The sequence below is a fragment of the Hemicordylus capensis genome, chromosome 6 (genome assembly GCF_027244095.1).
Source record: "Hemicordylus capensis ecotype Gifberg chromosome 6, rHemCap1.1.pri, whole genome shotgun sequence".
NCBI lineage: Eukaryota > Metazoa > Chordata > Lepidosauria > Squamata > Cordylidae > Hemicordylus > Hemicordylus capensis.
Window position 1 is genome coordinate 23,829,557 of NC_069662.1, and position 22,632 is coordinate 23,852,188.

Here is a 22,632-nt window from a genome sequence, read left to right on the forward strand (position 1 = left end):
AAATCCTAGAATTCACTGGGGCTTACTCCCAAGTGACTTCCTCGGATCGCAGCTTTTAGGAATCCGGCCAGTAAAAGCTTTACTGGCTGGATTCCTAAATATTTTGGGAAAGATATAGCTCCCCCACCCTGCAAAACTCCTGTGCCTTTAACTGCTGCTCGACAGGCAGAAACCGGACACATGAAGCTTTTCCCAGCAGGGGGAAGCAGGAGGAACTTCACCTGTTGGTTTCTGCCTGTCCTGCATACAATCTGTGCCAGAAAAAAAGTAGCAACTTTATCTAGTTTTATCTAGTTTTCAACTAGATTTCTAGTTGAAAAGGAAATGGCTTTAGCATGTTAGTACTGGAACTCTTGGGTTCTGCCTCTTAGGCCCGAGCAGTGGTTGCAAATTCAGAAGTGCAGGCACTCTCCATGATAGCCCCTATTAGGTTTCCCAGACAGCGGACTTTACCGTGGGTTTTCTGAGTGGCTTTACTGCAAGTTCAAAATTGCCCCCCCAAACGATGCAAAAAGTGTTTTTTGTTTTTTGTTTTACCCTGGATATAAATCAGGCGACACTTTAACATGTGATGAAAAACCCGAATTGTGTTTGAAGTGCTCCCAGATCGCTCGCAGGGACTTGGGGGTAAATTTGCCCTAGATGTGAACCCTCACCTCCATTTTGGAGGAGCCGCGAACTAAAAGCCAGGTGTGAAAAACTTCCATGGTATGCCCACCCTGACAGCCAGAGATGGCGAGAAGTACTGGCGCTCGGCTCTGCGCGTTCCCCGTCCACGACATCCCTGGGCCTTAGTGACCTTGAGACTGTTCTATTTCTTGAATCTTGAACCATTTCGTGGAGACGGAAGAGATCAGTTCTGCTTCCTGTGAAGGCTGCTTAGAATAGAAGATGAAACAGGCGCCTTCCAAAAGGTCTGCTGTCATCACCCGATGATTATTTGTTATGCAAGGAGATTTTTACCCTTATTAGAAGTCATTAATCATAATAACTATCACTAGCCAGAGGAATTAACTACTAAGCACACAGCATGAATTGCAGTCTGTTGCTTCTTACTAACCATTACGTTAGTTTGAAATTTCCTTTTGTTGGTAAGAGAAGAAAAGTTATATGACTGGTCCTGCATGCCAGGATCACCGGTTGTGATTATTCCTTAAACTGCCATATGTTTACAGTTCTGGTTATTTTTGTTGTTGATCTTGTCACTGCAAATTAATGGAGAAGAATCTGGGATAATATGCCATTTCAGAACCATAGAGATCCAAGATCATTGTTCTGCCTTTTGATGGGGTGTGCATGGAAAGCAGAATAGTGTAGTGGTTAGAACTTTGGACTATAACTCTGGAGGGCTGGGCTTAATTTTCCACTCAGTCCTGAAGGTCATTTGGACCAGCCAGTATCACTAAGCCTAACCTACTGTACAGGTACCCGTCACTTTCCACCGTCACTTTGCAGCCACAAAATCCAGATTTGGTGAGAGCCTGCCTTAGTTCTACACAATTTGCTGCTAAGGGGTTAGCTGGGTCAAGCTAGATTTCTGCTTTTTGTTTGTTTGTTCATTTGAAGTTTTTGCACTGCGGTTTTGGAAGATGTGTAGCCACTGTCAAGAGAGAACCTGGAGGAGGGAGACAGACACATCTGTGTCCCCAGGGTGCTGGTGAAGTGATCCGAAGCACAGTTAGAAATGTGTGCCATGAAGTGGTCTGAAGGCATCTGATGCAGCCACCTGGCTGAAGCTAAGCAGGTCTGTGCCTTGATGGGAGGCTGCATTAGGAAGTATACTGACTTAAGTTTCAAGGAAGAAAAGTGGGATATCCTCTCTAATAAAACGCTTGGTGTCTGTCCGTGGACAGACACCAAGCGTGTGTCTGTGCCTCCCTGGCCTGTTCTGGGCATGCGCGGAGCGCATGCCCAGAACAGAGCAAGGGAGACACGACCGCCAGCACCTAGCGGCCATCTCTGGCAGCCAGAAGCGGCCGCCCTGAAGAAGCCGGGTAAGCGGCGGTGGGGGACACTGGCTGAGGCGGCGGCGGAGCCATGGCCGAGGTCTGGCTGTGCCGCCGAAGCCAGGCGGGGGGAGGAGGTGGCGGGGGAAGCCGGCCGAGGTGGTGGCGGAGCCGCCGCTGAGGCCTGGCGCCGCCGCCAAAGCCGGGCGGCTGGGAGACGTTGGGGCCCATGCCCGGCCGGGGAGACCGGCTGCGGCATAGAGGCTGGCAGCGGCGGGAGGGGGAATGGCGGCCGGGAGGCCCGAAGCACCCACTAGCACCCGTTATTAAACGGGCCTAAATTGACTAGTAAATGTAATAAATACTCATCTAGAGGGAAATCCAGACACACACACACACACACCCGGCCGCCACTGCTATTCTTATTTCACACAACCTGAAGCCTTCACGTGGGGAAAGCAATGAGGTCTCCCAATATCCCACTGAGGCTGTTCCCACGACCAGGAGAAATCGGGCTAAGGGAGCTGAGCCCGGTTTCTCCCAGTCGTGTGCTGTGACGGGAGCCATGCGGCTCCTGGCAGCTAGCCTCCCAAAATACCCCTCCCCTTAAGTGAGGTTAGTGGAGCGCATGCTCTGCTAAGTCTGTTTACCCAAACATGAGACTCTGCGGTGACTCACAAGGAGACCCCCGCCGGGAGGCTAAAACAAGCCTCCCGGCCTCAGGGGTCTCCGTCTCTCCAGGATGCCCCGCGCACTTACGTGGGGCATCCTGGGACTTCTGGGGGCTGGTCGGCACCCGATCCCTGCCGCCTCTCCTGGCTCCATGACGGAGCCGGTAATCGTGTGGGTGGCCGATCCAGCCACCCAGGGACGGCTCTCTGTTCGTCTGCAGCGAGAGCAGGCTAAGCCCGTTCTCTCCGCAGAGCCCAGTTAGCCTCATTATTTATTTACATTTTACCCCACCCTTCCTTTAAGGAGCTCAGGCTTGCATGCATTGGGGCTTGACTAATCCCAGGCGCCTAGGAACCATAGTACTTAAAAATTAACTGTGGCACCTAGGATATTCAGAGATAGAGAGATATTTAATAAAATCTTTATTTGTCCCAGGCAGCCCTGTTTCTGTTTGAAATTTGTAGGGGTGGGGGGAAGAATCCCATTTACCCTCTTCTCCCCCCACTCCCACAATGTCCACCACAAGTCTGGTAATTTTGCCAAAAGCCCAACATTTGGCTCCTAAATTTTTGGGCTCCCACCAAAAAAAAAAAAAAAAAAAAAGGCCTGGCATCCACCATTCTTTCACAACTTCCCATTTTACCCTCACAAACCCCATGAAGTAGGCTCAAAAAGGACCCCCAAAAGTGACTGTTTCCAGGTCACCCTGTGACCGTTATGACTGACTGGATATTTGAATCTAGATCTTGCTGGCCTAGCTTCACCAGCATGGCTAGCATTTAGCATTGGGTTCTTTGAAGAATTGTTATGATGCCATTCCATAACTGCTTTCTCTCCTCTCAGCCATTCTCCTGGGATAGGAAATAGAAGAGTTGAGAGCTAGCTACTGGCTAATTTTCTGAAAAGAGAAGTGAAGGGACTTCTGCTTGTTTTGAAGTTCCCCCTCTGGCCCGGAAATCCTGTCTCTTATTCCTGGCAATGAAGGCGGATGAGTTGTGAACAGATCCCAGAATGAGTGGAAGATGCACTCTGCATATACTCAGAGGCACCCTTTTTGTTATTCGCATGTTTCAATTCTGAGCTGAGGGGCTGAGCCCTGGTGAGCCATGGCTCATTTTAAAATGACTTGAACTGAGATGTTGAAGCTCAGTTGAGGCCTTCTGGAAGGGAGATGGAAGTTGTTCAGAGAAAAAACTTATGTGCATTGTGGATTTGCTGTGACGGAGAAATCTGAGCTCATGAGGGAAGGGAGTGAAAACTTTTGCCTTATTTTGGTTGGCTGGTGTACTAAGGGCAGGGCTGAATGACATATCAAAGGCTATTTCCTGGCATTCTGGTTCCCTGAAAGAGGAAATCCCATTGCGATAAACATTGCCCTTCAGCTGACAGGGAGAGAGACGAAATATAAGGACTGCGAAACACTCTCCTCTGGGAAAGGGAGAAATAAGTGCCCTCCTTTTAGAGAATCGCCTTGGAGGATACTCCAGCCCTCAGGACAGAGACGGCTGTTGCCTTTTTGGAGAAGGATTGCACGGCGTTCATTCACAGCTCAGCCTAGAAGGAGTGCCATGGCCAATGAGGAGGAGGACTACAATCAAGCCTTACACAAATACCAGGGGATCTTCCGGAGGTTTCCGCTGAACTTGGTCCATGGGATCCCCCTGATGGAACCCATCGCTCAGCAATGGGCTCCGATTGAGAATTTTGAAGCACGCCCAGATGATCTGCTCATCTCAACCTACCCCAAAGCAGGTGAGCCACCAGCAGGTGGAGCTGTAGAGGCTGAAGGGTTGTAGGAGAAACCGTGAAATCTTTTAGCATTTGTTTGCCCATTTATGGCATCTAGAGTATCTTGTTATCCTTACAACAACCTTGTAAAGGGAGTGCTGTGCTTTCCCCCATATTGCCCTTGAGGCTGAGAAGGAGCCTAGTTAGTTCATGACAGAAGCCCTCTTCAGACATTATGTTGTATGTGCACAGATGATTGTACACTTGTACATGTTTTTGTGTGAATGACTGTACCTGTGTACGTTTTGAAAATGAACCTGGGTACAGGGCCCTTCAAGTGCAGCTTACAGATTTGAAGCATACTGCTGTTTGTATGTCTGTCTGTCTGTATTATTTATTTATTTATTCGATTTCTATACCGCCCTTCCAAAAATGGCTCAGGGCGGTTTACACAGAGAAATAACAAATAAATAAATAAGATGGACCCCTGTCCCCAAAGGGCTCACAATCTAAAAAGAAACACACCAGCCACAGTCACTGGAGGTACTGTGCTGTGGGTGGGTAGGGCCAGTTACTCTCCCCCTACTAAACAAAAAGAATCACCACGTTAATGTGTTGTATGTATGTATTAAAAGATTTAATATACCGCCCAATCTGCAGACTCAGGGCAGTGTACAAACAGTGTCTGTATGTTCAACATAATGTGTGAATGCATAGAGATCTGTACATGCATACGCTGTATACAGATTGTAAGCGTTGCACATAATGTGTGAATAGGGTGACAGGCGAGATTTGTACTGAGGAATCTGCAGCTTGGTCTGTGAACCACTACAGTATACCAGCTCCTTAAAAAACATTCAAAGGAGGCAGCGCCAGTCTCAGACTGAGAAAAACCCAGAGTTGTGAGCTTCAAAAGACACTGACGCATTCCCCCCAAATTAAAAACAAATCCTCGTTCAGGTACCAAGTGGCTCCTGCCTCTGAGAAAAACACATTAGGCATTTTAAAAAGTTGGAATGCAATCAAGAATCCAGTTTGCTTCACAAGCTTTTGAGACCTGCTGTCTTGTAAGGCTTTTGTAGGGTTTTATTTGAGGCGACATTTCTGGAGCTCTGTGCATAAACAGCAGAAAACTTACTAGGGACTGAGTTTGTCCATATACATGCATGCATGCACGCATGTATATGGACAAACTCAGTGTATGTGTGCGAGAATGGTAGAATTGTGTTCAGGAGTGGCTCAAACTATTGTGGTGCTAGCAAGGCACCAAATCATGCAGCCTTGCTAGCCCCCTTTCAGAACTGACTCCTGCAAGCTTTGAAAGTGGCTCGGGGGGCAAGGAGACCGGAAAGCTGCCAGCAGCATCTTCTTCTCTCCTCGTGTTTCTCGCATGCTTTTCAAGGAGTGTGAGGAGAGATGCTCTGTGCATAGCTTGCAAGGGGCAAATTAGTCCTCTGGGGCTGCAGGGCATTTTGCCACCCTGCCGGCACCCCCATAATCTGCTGCCTGAGGTGGCTGCCTCACCTGGCCTCATGAAAGGGCCGTCCCTGATTGTATGTCCACATGAACTACAGTCAGCCCACCTGGTTTTGAGTTTCATCAGTATGGGTTTTGGGGCAGAAGGGCTACTGAAGGCACCAAACAGTGAAAGGAGAGGAGAGGAAGAACATCCTGTAGAAAGATAATGCACAGCATTATCTCGTTTGGCATAACTGCTCTAAAAAAAACCCTGAAATAAAAGTGTAAGGGGCTCTGATGACGGTTAGACATTACTACCCTGTATTCTAGCTCCGTAGTCGTATGATTTATAGCTATGTATTTCCAGGGGACTGCATAATCATGCTGTGGTTAAAATGTTAGTCTTTTGGCCGCTGTTGTTGTCATCGCTGTGCCATCAGTGTACATGGGGCAAGCAACAAAGATAAGTCTCTGCTCCCAAGGATCTTACAATCTAATGCAGACGTTGAGGAAACTACAGGGGGAAGGAAGGGGAGGGAGAATCTGGATAAATGGTGTTAGACGTTTGCAGGACTTGGCTACAGTTGGGGCTGAGAAGGGCTGAACTGTCCATAACTGGCTAGATGGCAAAGTGGTAGCAGCCCAATATAGGTGCTAATTGCCACCTGCTTATGGTCTCTGTCTCATTGTGTCTTCAGGTACTACATGGATGCAAGAGATTGTTTATCTGGTCCTTGTTGGCGGAGATGTGGAGAAAGCAAAGCAGACTCCCCTGCACGTCCGCATTCCATTTCTAGAAATCTGCTCGCCACCCCCTTTGCCTTCAGGTGAGCCCAGCAACCCCAATCACCCTGACCTCCAGCCCTAGTTCTCACCCCACAAGCACTGGATTAATTCTTCCTCTCCTTTTCTGGCTCCCCCCTCCCCAGGAGTTGATAAACTGCTGAATGCTCCCTCTCCTCGTGTGATCAAAACCCACCTGCCCTTCCAGCTGGTTCCTAAAAGCTTTTGGGAAAAGAACTGCAAAGTAAGGTGCCCCCTTGTCCCAGTCTCCCCACCCCACGTCACACCCTCATGATCTGCAGCTCTGCATAAATCTCTCTTTTGGTCCCTTTCAGATGATTTATGTCGCTCGGAATGCCAAGGATAACTTGGTCTCCTATTACTTCTTTGACCAGATGAACTTGACACAACCAGATCCAGGGCCTTGGGATGGCTACGTGACGAAATTCATGGAGGGCACAGGTCAGCCCTAGGGCAGGGGGGCTATCTTGAGTCGCCAACCTTTGCTTAGGCACTGGGGCATTGTGGGTGATTAGATAAGATGTTAGCAGTCTCTAGCTACGGACGGTCTAATCAGCAGGAATCTTCAACCACTTCAGACCCAGGATCTCTCTTTAACTCCAAGTTGCTAAATGAGGCTCGTTTTTCAGTTTTTGACCCTCTGTATTCAAATGACCAGCCCAAACTATCATACTTTGGACACATTATGCGAAGAACCAGCTCCCTTGAGAAGTCCATAATGCTGGGGAAAGTTGAAGGAAAGAGAGGAAGAGGACGACCAGCAGCCAGGTGGATGGACTCGATTACGACAGCAATGCAGCACTAAGAGACCTTAAAGGCCAAGTTGAAGGCAGATCATCCTGGAGAGAATCTATCTATGTGGTTTCTAAGAGTCGACACCGACTTGACGGCACTCAATCAACCAACCAATCAATCAATTCATCTCCCATCTCCCCCACAAGGCCTGCTATGCTGCCTCGTAGTGGCGGGTGGGTGGTGGTGTTCCTGGGAGGGATGAGCAAAGTACTCTGGGAGGTGTACTCCCAGTAGGGTCACCCAAAGCGCGAAGGTCAGCCCTGCTAAAGCAAGCAGGCACCTATATTGGGCAGCAGTGATATAGGAAGGTGCTGGAGGCAGACGATCACTTCAGTGACGACGACAAAGACATCATTTCACACTGTGCAGGAGAAGGCAGTGGTAAACCACTCATGTATTTTACCAAGAAAACCACATGGATAGACAAAATGGAATGATTGTCGATGTAGTGCTGGATGATGGGCCCCTCAGGCTGGATGATACTCAACATGCTACTAAGGAAGAGCTGAGGATCTCTCAGAGTACTGATGATGTTTATGATGTGGTTAGATTAAAGCCTTTTGGACATCTAGCAGCTGATGTTGCTGATGACACCACTCTGATAGCTGAGAATGTGGATGATCTGCAAGCTCTAGTAATGAAAGTCAAGGAGCACAGTGAAAAAATGGGACTACAACTAAATGTAAAGAAGACTAAACTGATGACAGCGGGTACAGCAACCAGCCTCAGAATTCACAGTGAAGACATTGAAGTGGTGGATAGTTTCTGCCTTTTGGGATCGACCCTCAACAGTAAAGGATCCAGTGGTCAAGAAATATGCTGCAGACTAGCACTTGGTAGGGTTGCAATGGAGGCCTTGGAAAGGATACTTAGATGCCGTGACGTGTCTACACCTACAAAGATTAGAATCGTTCAGACAATGGTTTTCTCCATGACACTCTATGGATGCGAAAGCTGGACTTTGAAGAAGCAAGATAGAAAAACATTGAAGCTTTTGAACTTTGGTGCTGGAGAAGACTTTTGAGGATACCATGGACAGCCAGGAAAACAAACAAATCAATCCAGAATTTTCACTTGAGGCACAAATGACCAGGCCCAAACTATCATACTTCGGACACATTATGTGAAGATCCAGCTCTCTTGAGAATTCCATAATGCTAGGAAAAGTTGAAGGAAAGAGAAGAAGAGGATGACCAGCAGCAAGGTAGATGAACTCGATTACAACAGCACCACTGAGAGACCCTAAATGCCAAGCTGAAGACAGATCATCCTGGAGAGAATCTATCTAGGTGGTCACTAAGAGTCGACATCGACTTGACAACACTTAATCAATTCATCTCCCTAGAGCAGGGGTTTTCAACCTTGGGTCCCCACTCCACAGCTGTCTTTGAACTTCCATAACGCTTAGCCACATGACCTCAGCCATTGTGACTGGAACATAAGAGCAGCCCTGCTGGATCAGGCCCAAGGAAGCCCATCCAGTCCAGCATCCTGTTTCCCACAGCAGCCCACCAGATGCCTCTGGGGAGCCCACAGGCAAGAGGTGAGGGCATGCCTGCTCTCTTGCTGTTGCTCCCTTGCAACGGGTATTTAAAGGTTCTCTCTGAGGCCGGAGATGATGGGAATTGTAGTCCAGTGACATCTGGAGAACCAAAGTTGGGAACCTCTCAGATTTCTTAGGACATCCCAACCAAAATGATGGTGGCCATGCCACTGTTGAGACCCACCGTACACCAGCGGCTGTAGCCTGCTTGTGGGTCCCAATCTACCAACTGCTGAAGGCCAATGGGAAAAGCAAGGGGCATTGCTCAACAGCAGAATATGTGCTTTGCAGGCAGAAGGTCCTAAAGAGGTGCTGCCTGCCAGAGTATAGACAATACTGGGTTAAACGGGCATTCAGGATAAAGCAGCTTGACTGAGTTAGAAAGGAAGTCTGTGAGAATTCTCGCATAGGTTTTGCAGGCAGGATTTTTATTCCATCTTTCCTTGTTCATCACTCAGTTCCCTGGGGCTCTTGGTACGACCATGTCCGGCGTTACTGGGATGAGAAAGAAAACCACCGTATTCTCTATCTTTTCTATGAAGACATGAAAGAGGTGGGTCTCTAGGGAACAGGGGGGAATGCTCAAGTGTTATAGCAGCTTTGAGATTGTCCAAAAAACATTTCACCATTTCTTCTTCTAACAGTAAAAGAAGAATCAGTTTATGATTGTACCATATTTTACAGGAGTAGTATAAGTGATTTAAACAACAACAACAGTTCCCTGCCCCAATGAGCTCACCATCGAGATCAGGAGTTCCCAACCTTGGGTCCCCAGATGTTGTTGGACTACAACTCCCATCATCCCCAGCCACAGTGAGGTTCTATCCCGCTACATCTTCATTGTTGTGAGTTGGAGTGATGGGAGTTGCAGTCCACCCCAAATCTGGGGATCCAAGGTTGGGAACCCCTGATCTTAGATGTCCACAGGTGGTGGGAGACGACAGCGGCGAGGGACAATTGTCACAATTGGTCAGCTATTTACAGACCTCTCCCTACCACCCTAATACACTGGGTTGCATCCACAGAAAGTTAGCCATGACTAAGCACCACCAAAATCGATGGGACGAGTTCGTCATGACTAACTTCCGGCATTAATCTCAATGTTTGTCATAACTTACTTTCTGTGGATACAACCTGATATTTTATTTATTAGTGTATGATCCTGACTTTTTTCTCCCCACCATGGAACTCAAGACAGCAGTCTCCCATCTGTGTAATGGCCAGCAGTGTGCCCTTTAATTTTTCTTCTTCTGTCTGCTGAATGTGTTTTATTCTGAATGGCAATATCAAGGGAGTGTGTGCGCATGCACATTCAGAATGGGGCCTTGCTCATTCAACCTGAGTGGGATCTAAAATGAACTGAGCAGACATCCAGACACCCAGAGGTGAAAGTTTGGGGCAGTGTACAAATTTGATAAATAATAATAAATAATAATAAAATAAAATAATAAAAAACTTGTGTGTGTATGCACATGTGCACGCCTGAGAAGGAATACTGCTGGCCAGACTCAAACCTGCTTAGCTTCAGAAAGGCTGTGTGTCATGTGCCAGCAGACCAGATTCCGAGTATGTCTGTTTTTGCACATGCACCACGTAGCTAGGGGAGAGGGGGCCCGTGTTCATCCCTCTCTTTGGCAGCCCCCCAGAGGGAGGGAGATAATGAAGAAAATAGGGAGAGGTGGATCTGGAGGGCCCTCAGGAGCGGGCGGCCCGTGTTCTTTGAACCCTTTCGCTCAATTATAGCTACACCCCTATAATGTCTGCATCATACTGGGGTGGGAGGGTAAGGAGATAACAATCCATAAACCTTGCTTACATTATTTACTGCTACAAATATTTATGTACTACATTATTTAGTCGAGGTCAATGCTATTCCTATACCCTTCATAGCAAAAACAAAAAAGCCTGATGGTGCATTTGCAAGATGTGTGTGTTGAACAAAATGTGTTTTCCCTCTCTATGTTACCTGCAGTCTCTGCATCCTGAAAAAGATGAAATTCCTCTGCATCCCCACAATCCAAATATACTATTCTCTTCCCTGCCTAATTCTGTGCACAGTTTGATGTGTGCACAGGACTGCCATATGGACACGAGGACAGGTCTTCTGCATCTTTAAGAGATGCACAAAAGAAGGAATTTTAGCCGCCTGCCCACCTCTTTCTCCTTATCACCCCCTCCTCTTCCTCCTGCCTCTGCCATCATCTTTTCCCCGCCAGCATGCATGGGGGGCCAGAGATGGGAGATCCTTCTGCCCACCTGTCCTTGCTGTTGCTGGAGCGACGTCAGTGCCTGGTAAAACACACCAGGCGACATGATTAGCCCTCGCCAGCTCCAAGAAGGGCAGGTGGGCAAACTGCAATCCTGGCCCTGGCCCCATGTGCACCAGCTGGGAAGGGGCACCGTGAGGAGGGGGGGCAACACATGAGGGGCCTTCGGCGGCCTCTCTTGGTGGTGGAGGATGTGGCCCGTGTTCTTGGAACACGGCTGCCCAATTACAGTTACGCCCCTGCTGTAAAGTACAAGAAGGATAGGGCTGCCGTATGGACAAGAGAGGATAGGTCTCCTGTCACTTTAAGGGATGCCCAAGAGGGAGTTTCAGCAGGTGCAGCTTGCCAAAATCTACACCGCCTAAAGTCCCCTCTATTAAAGGCACAAGGCACCTTGTCCCCATGGCAGCCCTACATGAGCACTCTTTGTGTACATAGAGCATTGCTTTTGATGCCATGTGCTGTTCTGCTTGCATGTGCACACTGTGTGTTTACATAAGTAAAGGAACAACTTGCTACATTGTCATGAGAAGAATCCACCCCAAGATTTCCTGTAATTCTTCCTGGCAGCTCTGCGAACTTTCATCCAGCTACTTAAGATATCAATGAAGCAACATGTCTTTATCTCACAGCAAGAACAAACAGTACCTTGTAATATGCATGTACTTAAGATACATGCCAAGAAGACCAGGAGGACTCAACTACCTGACACTCCCTTGAACTCCAAGGGTGCCAGGGGTGTTTCCAGCTGAGGTAATACTCCATTTGGAAATGGAAGTTCTTGCTGCTTCTCCACAGGGCATTCAAATGCATTAAGGTTAGTCACCGGCCATTGTGCAAATTTGCAGCGCCATCTGTGGCCATTGCTGCCAATCTGTGATGAGCATAGAGTCTTTTGAGACTCTCCTAAAAGTACTTTTAATGACATCATCCGAATGCCCCATGAAGTGGTAAGAACTTCCATTTTGAAACTGAGTATTTGAGGCTGTTTACATGAGTGTGCAAAACTGGGCTAAGGGAGCCCACCCCAGTTTTGCACGCATGTGTGTACCACCAGGATCGGGCCCCATCCTGGTGGCTACACGGCAACAAACCCACCTAAGCAGCCTCCTCCCATTAGAACAAGGTTAAGGGAGCGAGCACTCCCTTACCCTCGTTTTTCTGATGGTGTGTCAGCTGCGGCTGCTTGCTGCGGAAAGGGAGATTCCCATAATGCACTGCGGGAAGGGGGGTTCCCATAATGCACTGCGCACTCGCATGGTGCATTATCAGAGCTCGGGGGGAGGGGAGGGGGAGGGGCACCGCACCGCACAGCTGCGCTTCCCTGCACCCTGGAGCTGCCGGGTGAGCCACCAGTTGTCTGGGTGGGCAATCTGCCCGCCCAGGGAAGGGTAAGAGGTCGTCTGCAGGGAAGGTAAGTTAAACCTGCCTTCCTTGCAGACCACCCCAGAGCTCTTCTCACCAGTCATAAGAGCAGCTCCTTTGGTCTATCTGGAAACACCCCAGGGATCGTCCCTATTTACTGGTACCTGTCCCTAGTAAATACAGGTGAAACTCGGAAAATTAGAATATCGTGCAAAAGTCCATTAATTTCAGTAATGCAAATTAAAAGGTGAAACTGATATATGAGACAGACGCATTACATGCAAAGTGAGATAAGTCAAGCCTTAATTTCTTATAACTGTGATGATCATGGCATACAGCTCATGAAAACCCCAAATCCACAATCCCAGAAAATTAGAATATTACATGGAACCAAGAAGACAAGGATTGAAGAATAGAACAATATCGGACCTCTGAAAAGTATAAGCATGCATATGTATTCAGTACTTGGTTTGGGCCCCTTTTGCAGCAATTACTGCCTCAATGCGGCGTGGCATGGATGCTATCAGCCTGTGGCACTGCTGAGGTGTTATGGAAGACCAGGATGCTTCATTAGCGGCCTTCAGCTCTTCTGCATTGTTTGGTCTCATGTCTCTCATCCTTCTCTTGGCAATGCCCCATAGATTCTCTATGGGGTCAGGTCAGGCGAGTTTGCTGGCCAATCAAGCACAGTACACTGTATACTTTTCAGAGGTCCAATATTGTTCTATTCTACAATCCTTGTCTTCTTGGTTCCATGTAATATTCTAATTTTCTGGGATTGTGGATTTGGGGTTTTCATGATCATCACAATTATAACAAATTAAGGCTTGACTTATCTCGCTTTGCATGTAATGCGTCTGTCTCATATATCAGTTTCACCTTTTAATTTGCATTACTGAAATTAATGGACTTTTGCACGATATTCTAATTTTCTGAGTTTCACCTGTAACTACCTCCATCTTTGCCTTTTGGCAGATGCCTTGTTTAAATTGTGTTAGTGATAGTTACTAGACATGTCATTCTTCAGACCTCATCCCTCTCTCCAAGATGTTCAAAAGTTAGATTGGTGGCAGGTTGGCAGACATAACACAAAACTGGTTTGTACTAGCCTTGCAGTTGTAGCTTTAGTCAAGAGCATGCATCCTGTTTTGAGTGTCCAGACACACTGCAGGCAAACCATGGCTTAGAGTTGCTTCTCTGCTCTTGATTCCCATTGGCTTGGGACTCAGCTTCATAAATACACTCCCGTTTTCTTAGTGCAGTAGCCCTCATGAAGTAAAGCAATGCTCTCGCTGTGGTTTGTCAATGATCTGTGAATTTGAGCCAAACATGAAACCCAGTAACACAAACTGTGGTTTGCAAACCAGCTTCTGCAAACTGTCCTGGTTTGTCAGCTCCAAACAAACCATGGTTTGTGGGCAGTCTCATGTTTGGATGTAACATGAAAGCAGGATTTTGCTAAATAAACTATGGTTTCATGTGAAGTCTGAATCTGTCCTCCTATGTCTGAGTGGGAGGTGGATGTATCTTGTCTCAAGTACACATTTATGTGTTTGAATTCTAAGGCACTCTGTGTGCATACTCTCGTGCTCTCACACACACACTTTTTAAATCAATGGAGGACATTTGTTGAGTAAATAAATACAGCATATAGAAACTGGAGAACAGTGTTCAGCAATGAGGGATAATAAGTGTGGTAGGCTTAGGCAGCTGTCCTTGGTGTGAAAACAGGGGTGTTAAAATCATGTCCCTATTTTAAATGTAAAGCGCAGAATTTAACAGGGTTTGCTGCGGTTCCCTTGCCCCAGAGAATTCTCAGAAATGTAGTTTTGATCTCCCCCACACAAACTATACTTCCCAAAATTCTTGGGAGAAGCCATGATGGTTGAACTGGTATAAAACCAGTATTTATCTATAGTATAGGTAGACCTAGAAACATCCAATTTAACTGTTACTACCGCTTACTGATGCAGCAGGGAAATGGCTTGACTACCAAGCCAGAGGTTGCTGGTTCAAATCCCCGCTGGTATGTTTCCCAGACTATGGGAAACACCTATATCGGGCAGCAGCAATATAGGAAGATGCTGAAAGGCATCATCTCATACTCTGCAGGAGGAGGCAATGGTAAACCTCTCATGTGTTCTACCAAAGACAACCACAGGGCTCTGTGGTCTCCAGGAGTTGACACCAACTCGACGGCACACTTTACTTTTACCACTTACCTGATCACTTGTGGTGACTAAAAATTGTCTCCAGGTGACTGGGTTGTGAAACCTCTGTGAAAAAGAAGAGCACTGGTTTCCTCCCCTCTTTCTTTCAGGATGTCAGTAAACCACAAAAAACTAATATAAGAAAATTTTGTGCTAGTAATTTTTGTGGCCTTCAATGTAAGGCTACTTTGAAGAGGTCTCTTTACCCATACTTTGCCAGTTAGCAATTTCTCATGGTATTGGGCAACTTCCTGTTCTGCCTTTTCAATACAACAATTCCAGGATGCCTGAAAGCTTTTAACTGGAATCTTTACTAGATGTGGCCAACATTTTGCTTCATTTTTCGTGACTAAGCCAATTTCATCATGATAGGAATAGAGAAATTCCCTGGTTAGTCACCATTTGCAAATAAATTGCTAGTTATAGAAATGCATCCCTTCCGAAATAGGGGTGATGGGACAATTCTTGCCTCCACCTGCTAACCTGTCTCTACCCAAGAACAAAAACCTCCATCGGAGAGAAAAATAAGGATGGGCTTAATGTAAGACAAGGCTTAACTGGGATTTGACTTTAAAATCTTTTGCAAATGAGATTGTTGGATTGGGGATAGAGTTGCTATGCCCCCTGAAATTCCAGGTTTCACCCGGATTTTAAGCATCTCACCCAGATTTCTTAGCGCACCCAGATTTGCTAGGATTTCAGATTTCTTTTTTTTTTTAAGCTAAGCTCGAGCCCTTGTAGAAGCGGAGTTTGGGAGCAAATGTACAGTCACTATTCTGCTCAAAAATTATTTTCAAGCCAATTTACATAATATGCAAATTAGGCACCCGGATTTGGAAAGCCAGAATATGGCAACCCAAATTAACCCCAAATTATTTGGGGATGTTGCAATCAGCATCAAATTCAAATCACTTGCACTGTTGTTCTCTTAGCCCAAGGAACCCTGGGAATTGTAGTTTTGATAAATACCAGTTGGTGGGGAAAAGACATAAATACTAGTTCGTGGGGGAAACCGTGGAATAGGGTTGCCATATTCTGGCTTTCCAAATCCGGGTGCCTAATTTGCATATTATGTACATTGGCTTGGAAATAATTCTTGAGCGGAATAGTGACTGCACGTTTTGCTCCATAACTCCACTTCTACTAGGGTTAGGGTTAGCTTAGCTTTTTTCTTTATTTTAAAATGAAAGCTGAAATCCAGGCAAATCTAGGTGGGCTAAGCAATCTGGGTGAGATGCTTAAATCCAGGTGAAACCTGAAATTCTGGGGGACATGGCAGCCCTACAGTGGAAGAGACAGAGAGCTATTGCTTTCATGGACTGTTTGTGGGCTTCCTGGAGGCATTGGTTGGCCGTAGTAGGGAGCAGGATGCTGGTCTCCATGGAGCTTTGGTCTGATCTTTCAGGACAGTCCTTATACAGGGCTGTCATACCGCTGCATAAAAGAAGGCATTTCAGCTGGTGCAGCCTTTCTTGCCCCTGCATGACAACCTGCACCTGCTGAAATGTTCTCTTTTGTTCATCTCTGAATAGTAAAGGAGACGGGTCCTCTTTGCTGTATGGCAGCCCTTTCCTTTTGTATTTAACAGAAAATGCTGTACCCTTCATCAAACTGCAGTTCCCAGAATTCCATGAAGAAAGCCATGATGGTTAAACTGGTATAAATTGGAAGGACCTGGGGAAATCAAGTATTTCTCTACTTATTTGCATGTATATACTGCCCTTTGTCCTGAGACCCCAGAACAGCGAACAACAAATTAAATGCCATAGTCATACATTTTTTGTTTATAAATACCCTGGCTCTAACATTCCCTACTGAGCTCCTTCCTTCTTCCACAGCCCAGTAGCAGCATGGGGTTGGGGGGTGGGAGCAATTGTCATTGCTCCCTAAAGAACTATCCACTTACAGGAATGTGTCTTTGGGGGTTGTGCAGCTTTTGGCCACTGTGGCTGGGGATGATGGGAGTTGTAGTCCAACGACATCTGGGAACCCACGTTTGAGAACCTTGCTCTGTGTGGCTAGCCTGTGTGTCACTTTGCAGTTCATTGACAGCCACTTGCGTTCTCCCTTTGCCAGTGCTTTTTATTTATATTTATTTATTTATTAGATTTGAATACTACTTCTCCCAGATGGCTCTAGGCAGTCCACAAAAGGCAGTCCACAAATATAAAAACAGACAAAAGCAAGATAAATAACTCAATAAGAACAAATACAATTAAAACCTGTTTTAAAACTTCATTCTTACTAATGAAATGGAGGGCTCATGTCGGCTCCCATCATTATTTTTGTAAGTTGTGTGTTATCAACAGCCTAGGTTTGCTGTGGTTCAGTTTTTGTTAAAGATACAGCACGGCTATGTGAGTTACCAACAGCCTTATTGCTGTAGCATTTTTGTGTCGATAAACTGTCTTCCATGTATTGAAATGTGAAATTGATCATTCTTCTTTACAGCCATAGTGGGTAACTTAGTAGGGTTGCCGTATTCAAGCTTCCCAAATCCGGGTGGCCTAATTTTGCATGTTATGCAAATTATGTGACAACTAATTTGCATATTTATTTATTTATTTATTTGTCAGATCTGTATGCTTTCCCCTCCTTCTCTGCCCCCCATGTGATTGGATCCAGAGTAGAATCCGGGTAGCGAATTTGAAGTCTGTGTAAATCCGGGTGGAATTTAGCAGTCGGGGGGAGGAGCCAAAATCCAGGGGTTCCCTAAATTCCGGGGGACATGGCAAAGCTAATGTGGGTAGGGGCTGGGGGAAGTATATCTGGGTGAGTTCATCATGAGGTTACCCTCCTTCCAAAGATATTGTACATATTATGGCCTTCCAGCAAGCAGAAGGCATTGAGCAACTTCCTGGTCTGTCACAGTCTGTAAGCTTTCCCCACCAGTATTGCTACCCAGAATTGCATATAAGCAGAAGTGATTTGTGCATGAGCAGTTATCAGTGGATAGGTCTGTGTCTGTCTGTCTGACTATGGAGAACACATCCCAAGCCAGGAGCTGCTCAAAGCCCCATGTAATCAGAATTTCCTTTTTTCGTAATACGTTTGCAGGCATGTTGTAAATGCTTTTTAACCTGGGCTAAATCATATAGTTACTGGATATTTTTTCTGTTGGGAGTGGGCGAGATTTCTTGTTTGGAAAGCTTTCTTAAGCAAAGATTTCTTGCCTAGCACGTGGTTAAGCAACGTGTTCTAGAAGGAGGAGGGGAGAAAGTCATGGGGAGGTGGAGGAGTTTTCACCCCATTAAACAAACAGGCAGGCAGATTAAAAAGCTGCCGCTTAGATAAAGGTGTCTGTTCTACAGGACAGACCAGGAAGGGATTTTTTTGTGGAAGATTTTTTTTTTAAAGTTATTTTTAATTAGAAGAAGTCTTACCTAGACCTGGTCGACATTTTTTGCTGTATTTCTAAATAACAGCACCCACTTCAACACTGTGTGACTGGGGAGTTTGTCCATTAGTCACCATTTGCAAATGAAGACTAGTCACACAGTTACACAAACATTCTGAGCTGCAGCAAAGGCAGATTGACTTTTATTAGAGAATGTTTGACATACGGTTTACAAAAGCAACAGTGAATAGAATTTCCCGATAAAACCCTCTGATTTATTTATTTTCTGCTGCTGCTGCTACTGCTGCTACTGCTGCTGCTGCTCCTCCTCCTCGGAGGCACTCTTACTCCTGGACGTCAGGGCTGAAGTCCAGGGCCTCCACATCCCCTGGGGGGCCCCAAATCCTCTTTAGTCTTGGGTGCTGTGTGGTTGCCACGCTGCTGGCCCGCTCAGGCCAGGCGGCTCAAAATCAAGACTCAACAGGCTATAGAACTTGTTTCAAAAGCCAGGATTCAGTCACTGACCTTGTGGAGTTATATGGGTCTCTGAACATGTGCCAAGTGCACATTCACTGTGGAGTGGCTGAAGGATGCCAGTTAATCATTCCTCCAGGTTTTCAAAAGGAAGAAGAGGCCATGGGCATGGGACAGGGGCCCATAGTACAGGTTTATACCAAGCCCAGATATTTTATTTTATCTATCTATCTATCTATCTATCTATCTATCTATCTATCTATCTATCTATCATATTTTTATACCGCCCCAAACGCGAGTTCTCTGGGCGGTTTACAAAACAATAAAAACCAATAAAAAGATTAACAAATTAAAATTTAAAATGTTAAAACTATTAAAACACAGTTAAAACAATGTCTAATCAAAAGCCTGGGTGAACAAATGCGTCTTGACTCCCCTTTTAAAAGTTGTAAGAGATGAGGAGGCCTATGATGCCTGTGCACTGGTTGCATCCTGCCTGCCCTCTCTCACCCACTCATGCCAATCTGTCTGCTCCCACCAGGACTTGGCCCGTGAGGTCCAGCGGGTGATGGATTTCCTGGAGGTGGACCTGCCTGAGGACGTTGTTCAGAAGATTGTCCATCACACGACATTCGAGGTCATGAAAGACAATCCGATGGCGAATTACGACACTGTCCCCAACACAATCTTTGACAAAACAAAAGGCACTTTTATGAGGAAGGGTGAGTGTTGTTGGTCCTCTTAGAACCCGTAAGACTTGGCTTGCAGCTGGGGCCAGTCCATGGATTTGGCCCCTTCGGGCTTTAAAAGGACATGTGGTGAGGCTTTGAAAGGAGAAGAGGCTGCCAAAGGCCTCTGCTCTCCTCCTCCTCCTCCTCGGAGGAGGAGGACAAGAGAGACTGGAGACAGGGGAGGCAGCTAATGGGTGGTCCCCATGTGTGGAGTGGCTTGAGAGGCAGGGAGAGGTGGCAGCAGGGACAGGCTGGTCAAGTGGTGCCCATGGCACCAGGTGGTGGGACGGGGGATCCCACCCACCCCACACCTACTGGCTGAAGCGACCACTTCACTGCACCACATAAAAGGGCTGGCCAGCCCTATATCCAGACAGTAGTCCCGTGGCTGGAAATGTATCTTGCTATCCCAGTCCCTTCAGGGGAAGTTCAGAGCATAGGAAGGGCTTCAGAGCTACGGAGCACCTGCACTCAGGCATGTCCCCTGCTAAGTGAGCAGAGAGGCACCTTTTTAAAATGGCGATTCTCTGTATTTAGCAGGGGGAGAGCAACTGGTCCTGTCCATCCCCAGCACAGCATCCCTCCAGTGGCTGTTGCTGGTGTCTATCTTATGTTTCTTTCTTAGATTGTGAGCCCTTTGGGGAAAGGGTGCGGTTTCATTCATTTTATATCTTTGTAAACCGCTTTGGGAACGTTTGTTGAAAAGCGGTATATAAATATTCATCTTATTTGTATGACTAGGGGAGGACAAGCATTTTGATCCTTGTCAGAGACATTGCCGATCTAGAGAACTGTATGAGCCAGTACTTCTGATAGGATTTACAGACCTCAGAAGATATGGGAATCTGTGAATTAGGCCTTTGATCTCCCGAGTGCAGAGAAGAACACTAGTTCCAGGAACAGGAAATGAAATCTAGAGGCCATTTGTTAGTGTGCTTGTGTATAACTAATATACATACTATACTTGCCCTACTGCCGTGCCAGGCTATAAATCAAATCAGGAACCATAGGAACATAGGAAGCTGCCATATATTGAGTCAGACCATTGGTCCATCTAGCTCAATATTGCCTACACAGACTGGCAGCGGCTTCTCCAAGGTTGCAGGCAGGAGTCTCTCTCAGCCCTATCTTGGAGATGCCAGGGAAGGAACTTGGAACCCTCTGCTCTTCCCAGAGGGGAATATCTTACAGTGCTCACACATAGTCTCCCATTCATATGCAACCAGGGCAGACCCTGCTTAGCTAAGGGGACAAGTCATGCTTGCTACCACAAGAGCAGCTCTCCTCTCCAGAAGTGAAATGAAAGGAGCTGAAACCAAGAGAACCACTAGAAGCCAAAGGACAGTGGCTGACATCCTGACTAAGTTTACTTACTAACTAGAGGAAGTCCTACTGATATGTAATAGTCCTTGAGAGTAATTTCTGAGTAGTACAATTGAGTAATTGAGTCTGGACATCAGCCAGTACATGCAAAACCATCCCAGAGATGTAATATTAGGGTATGAAATAGCTCTATTACTCACCACTTTTGAAAGGAGTCTTCTTTATGCAATTCTACTACATCTTGATTAAAATGTAGGACTCCAGGGGACCAGTGCTCCCTCTAACAGGGATTCCCAGATGTTGTTGACTACAGCTCCCAGAATCCCCAGCTGCAATGGCTTTTGCTTGGTGAGTCTGGGAGTTGTAGTCCACAACATCTGGGAATCTCTGTTAGAGGGACTACTGCCCAGGACTGGATAAAAACTGCCTTGTGGCTTGCAGTTTGCCATCCCTAGTTGTTGTAGCATATTCCAAGACAGCTGAGCCCTGTTCGTGGCCTGGATGAGGTGTGGAATATTGTCACATCTCCCTGTTCCCTTATGTCTGGAATCTCCCTGTCTTCTCCATCATTTGGTTCTGATTGCAATATGGAAGCCATTCCACCATACTGCATGCCCTCCTACCTGCCCACTGTTGGGTTCTTCAAACCCAACAGAGGGCAAATGCATGTCCTCTTGAGGATACAGGAGAGTTGGGTGGCCCCTCTGCCTCCCAGACCTGGAAGAAAAGGATAGGGCCATAGCTCAGTGGTAGAGTATCTGCTTAGCATGCAGAAAGTCCAATCCCTGGTATCACCAGGTAGGGCTGGTAAAGGCTCCTGCTTGAAACCTTGGAGAGCTGCTGCCAATCAGTGTAGAAAATACTGAGCGAGATGGAGCAAGGGTCTGACACTATAGAAGGCAGCTTCCACTCCCCAAAGAGCTAGAACAGTGAAGTTCCCCACTCCAGTGCCAGGCAGGGGCGTAGCTATAATTGAACGAAAGGGTTCAAAGAACACGGGCCCCCAGCTCCTGAGGGCCCTCCAGGTCCATCCCTCCCTAAAAAATTGTCTCCCTCACTCTGGGGGGCCGCCAGAGAGAGGGATGAACACGGGCCCCCTCTCCCCTAGCTACGCCCCTGGTGCCAGGATTTGCTTGGTTACAGAATTCTTCAATAAGCCATTGCTCTTTTGTCTTCTCCTTAATTTCCACTGCTTAGGTGAAGTTGGCGACTGGAAGAATTACTTCACGGTGGCTCAAAGGGAGACATTTGATGCCGATTACCAACGCAAGATGCAAGGAACAACCTTACGTTTCCGGGATGTACTATAGACTTGGAAATTTACCCCCTTGGGACTTTTTCTGCCTAGAAGCGAAACATTTCCCCTCGCGTTGCACTTTTGATATAATAAATGTGGGTGCAACTAAAAAGTGGATGTGAAATGTCTTGATTGCACTTGATGGAGTGATACAATGGGTTTACTGGGAGGAGTGGGCTAATGTGCAAGCAAAGACACCTTGATTCTCCGGGTGAATCTAGGGGCTTAGAGTAGCAGGGCTAGGCGTCTCAACAATATAGGAAAGATGGCGATGTGTAAAAAACAGTTGCCAATGTTTTTCATGACCCTGCTCTAGTACATTTATCAGCAGCTTGAACGGTAGACATTATCAGGTGACTGTGCTTATCTCCATGCTGTGAAAAGCTTTCTGGAGCTGTTATTAAAGGCACAGGAGCAATTCAGGTTGGCTTTTGCTGGTCAGTTGGCAACCCTAATGTTAAGGAGAAGGGGGAGAAGGGTAAGTTATTCTTGGAGATCCCACATTCAAGCCAATGGTGTAGTGGTTAGAGTGCTGGACTAGGACCGGGGAGACCCAAGTTCAAATCCCCATTCAGCCATGAAACTAGCTGAGTGACTCTGGGCCAGTCACTTCTCTCTCAGCCTAACCTACTTAACAGGGTTGTTGTGAAAGAAAAACTTAAGTATGTAGTACACCGCTCTG

The 22,632-nt window shown here is 46.6% G+C and overlaps 1 protein-coding gene across 2 annotated transcripts; it reads left to right on the forward strand.

Moving 5' to 3' along the window:
- Positions 1-1,622: 1,622 nt before the first annotated feature.
- On the forward strand, positions 1,623-22,062 carry LOC128329807 (sulfotransferase 1B1-like). Of its 2 annotated transcripts, XM_053261540.1 has the most exons (8): positions 1,623-1,744; positions 3,462-4,370; positions 6,503-6,631; positions 6,734-6,831; positions 6,923-7,049; positions 9,405-9,499; positions 19,141-19,321; positions 21,851-22,062. In XM_053261540.1, the coding sequence occupies exons 2-8, from the start codon at positions 4,187-4,189 to the stop codon at positions 21,961-21,963; spliced, it is 927 nt and encodes a 308-aa protein (XP_053117515.1). In that variant the 5' UTR covers positions 1,623-1,744; positions 3,462-4,186; the 3' UTR covers positions 21,964-22,062. The 2 variants fall into 2 exon arrangements, with proteins under 2 accessions (XP_053117515.1, XP_053117516.1); XM_053261541.1 differs by lacking the exon at positions 1,623-1,744 and having other exon boundaries at positions 3,007-4,370.
- Positions 22,063-22,632: the final 570 nt, after the last annotated feature.

Bases quoted from the DNA above. Each gene is read 5' to 3' on its own strand.
- LOC128329807 (XM_053261540.1), top strand. From the start codon at position 4,187: ATGGCCAATGAGGAGGAGGACTACAATCAAGCCTTACACAAATACCAG. The intron at 4,371-6,502 runs GTGAGCCACCAG...TTGTGTCTTCAG, and splicing joins CTCAACCTACCCCAAAGCAG to GTACTACATGGATGCAAGAG. The intron at 6,632-6,733 runs GTGAGCCCAGCA...CCCCCTCCCCAG, and splicing joins GCCACCCCCTTTGCCTTCAG to GAGTTGATAAACTGCTGAAT.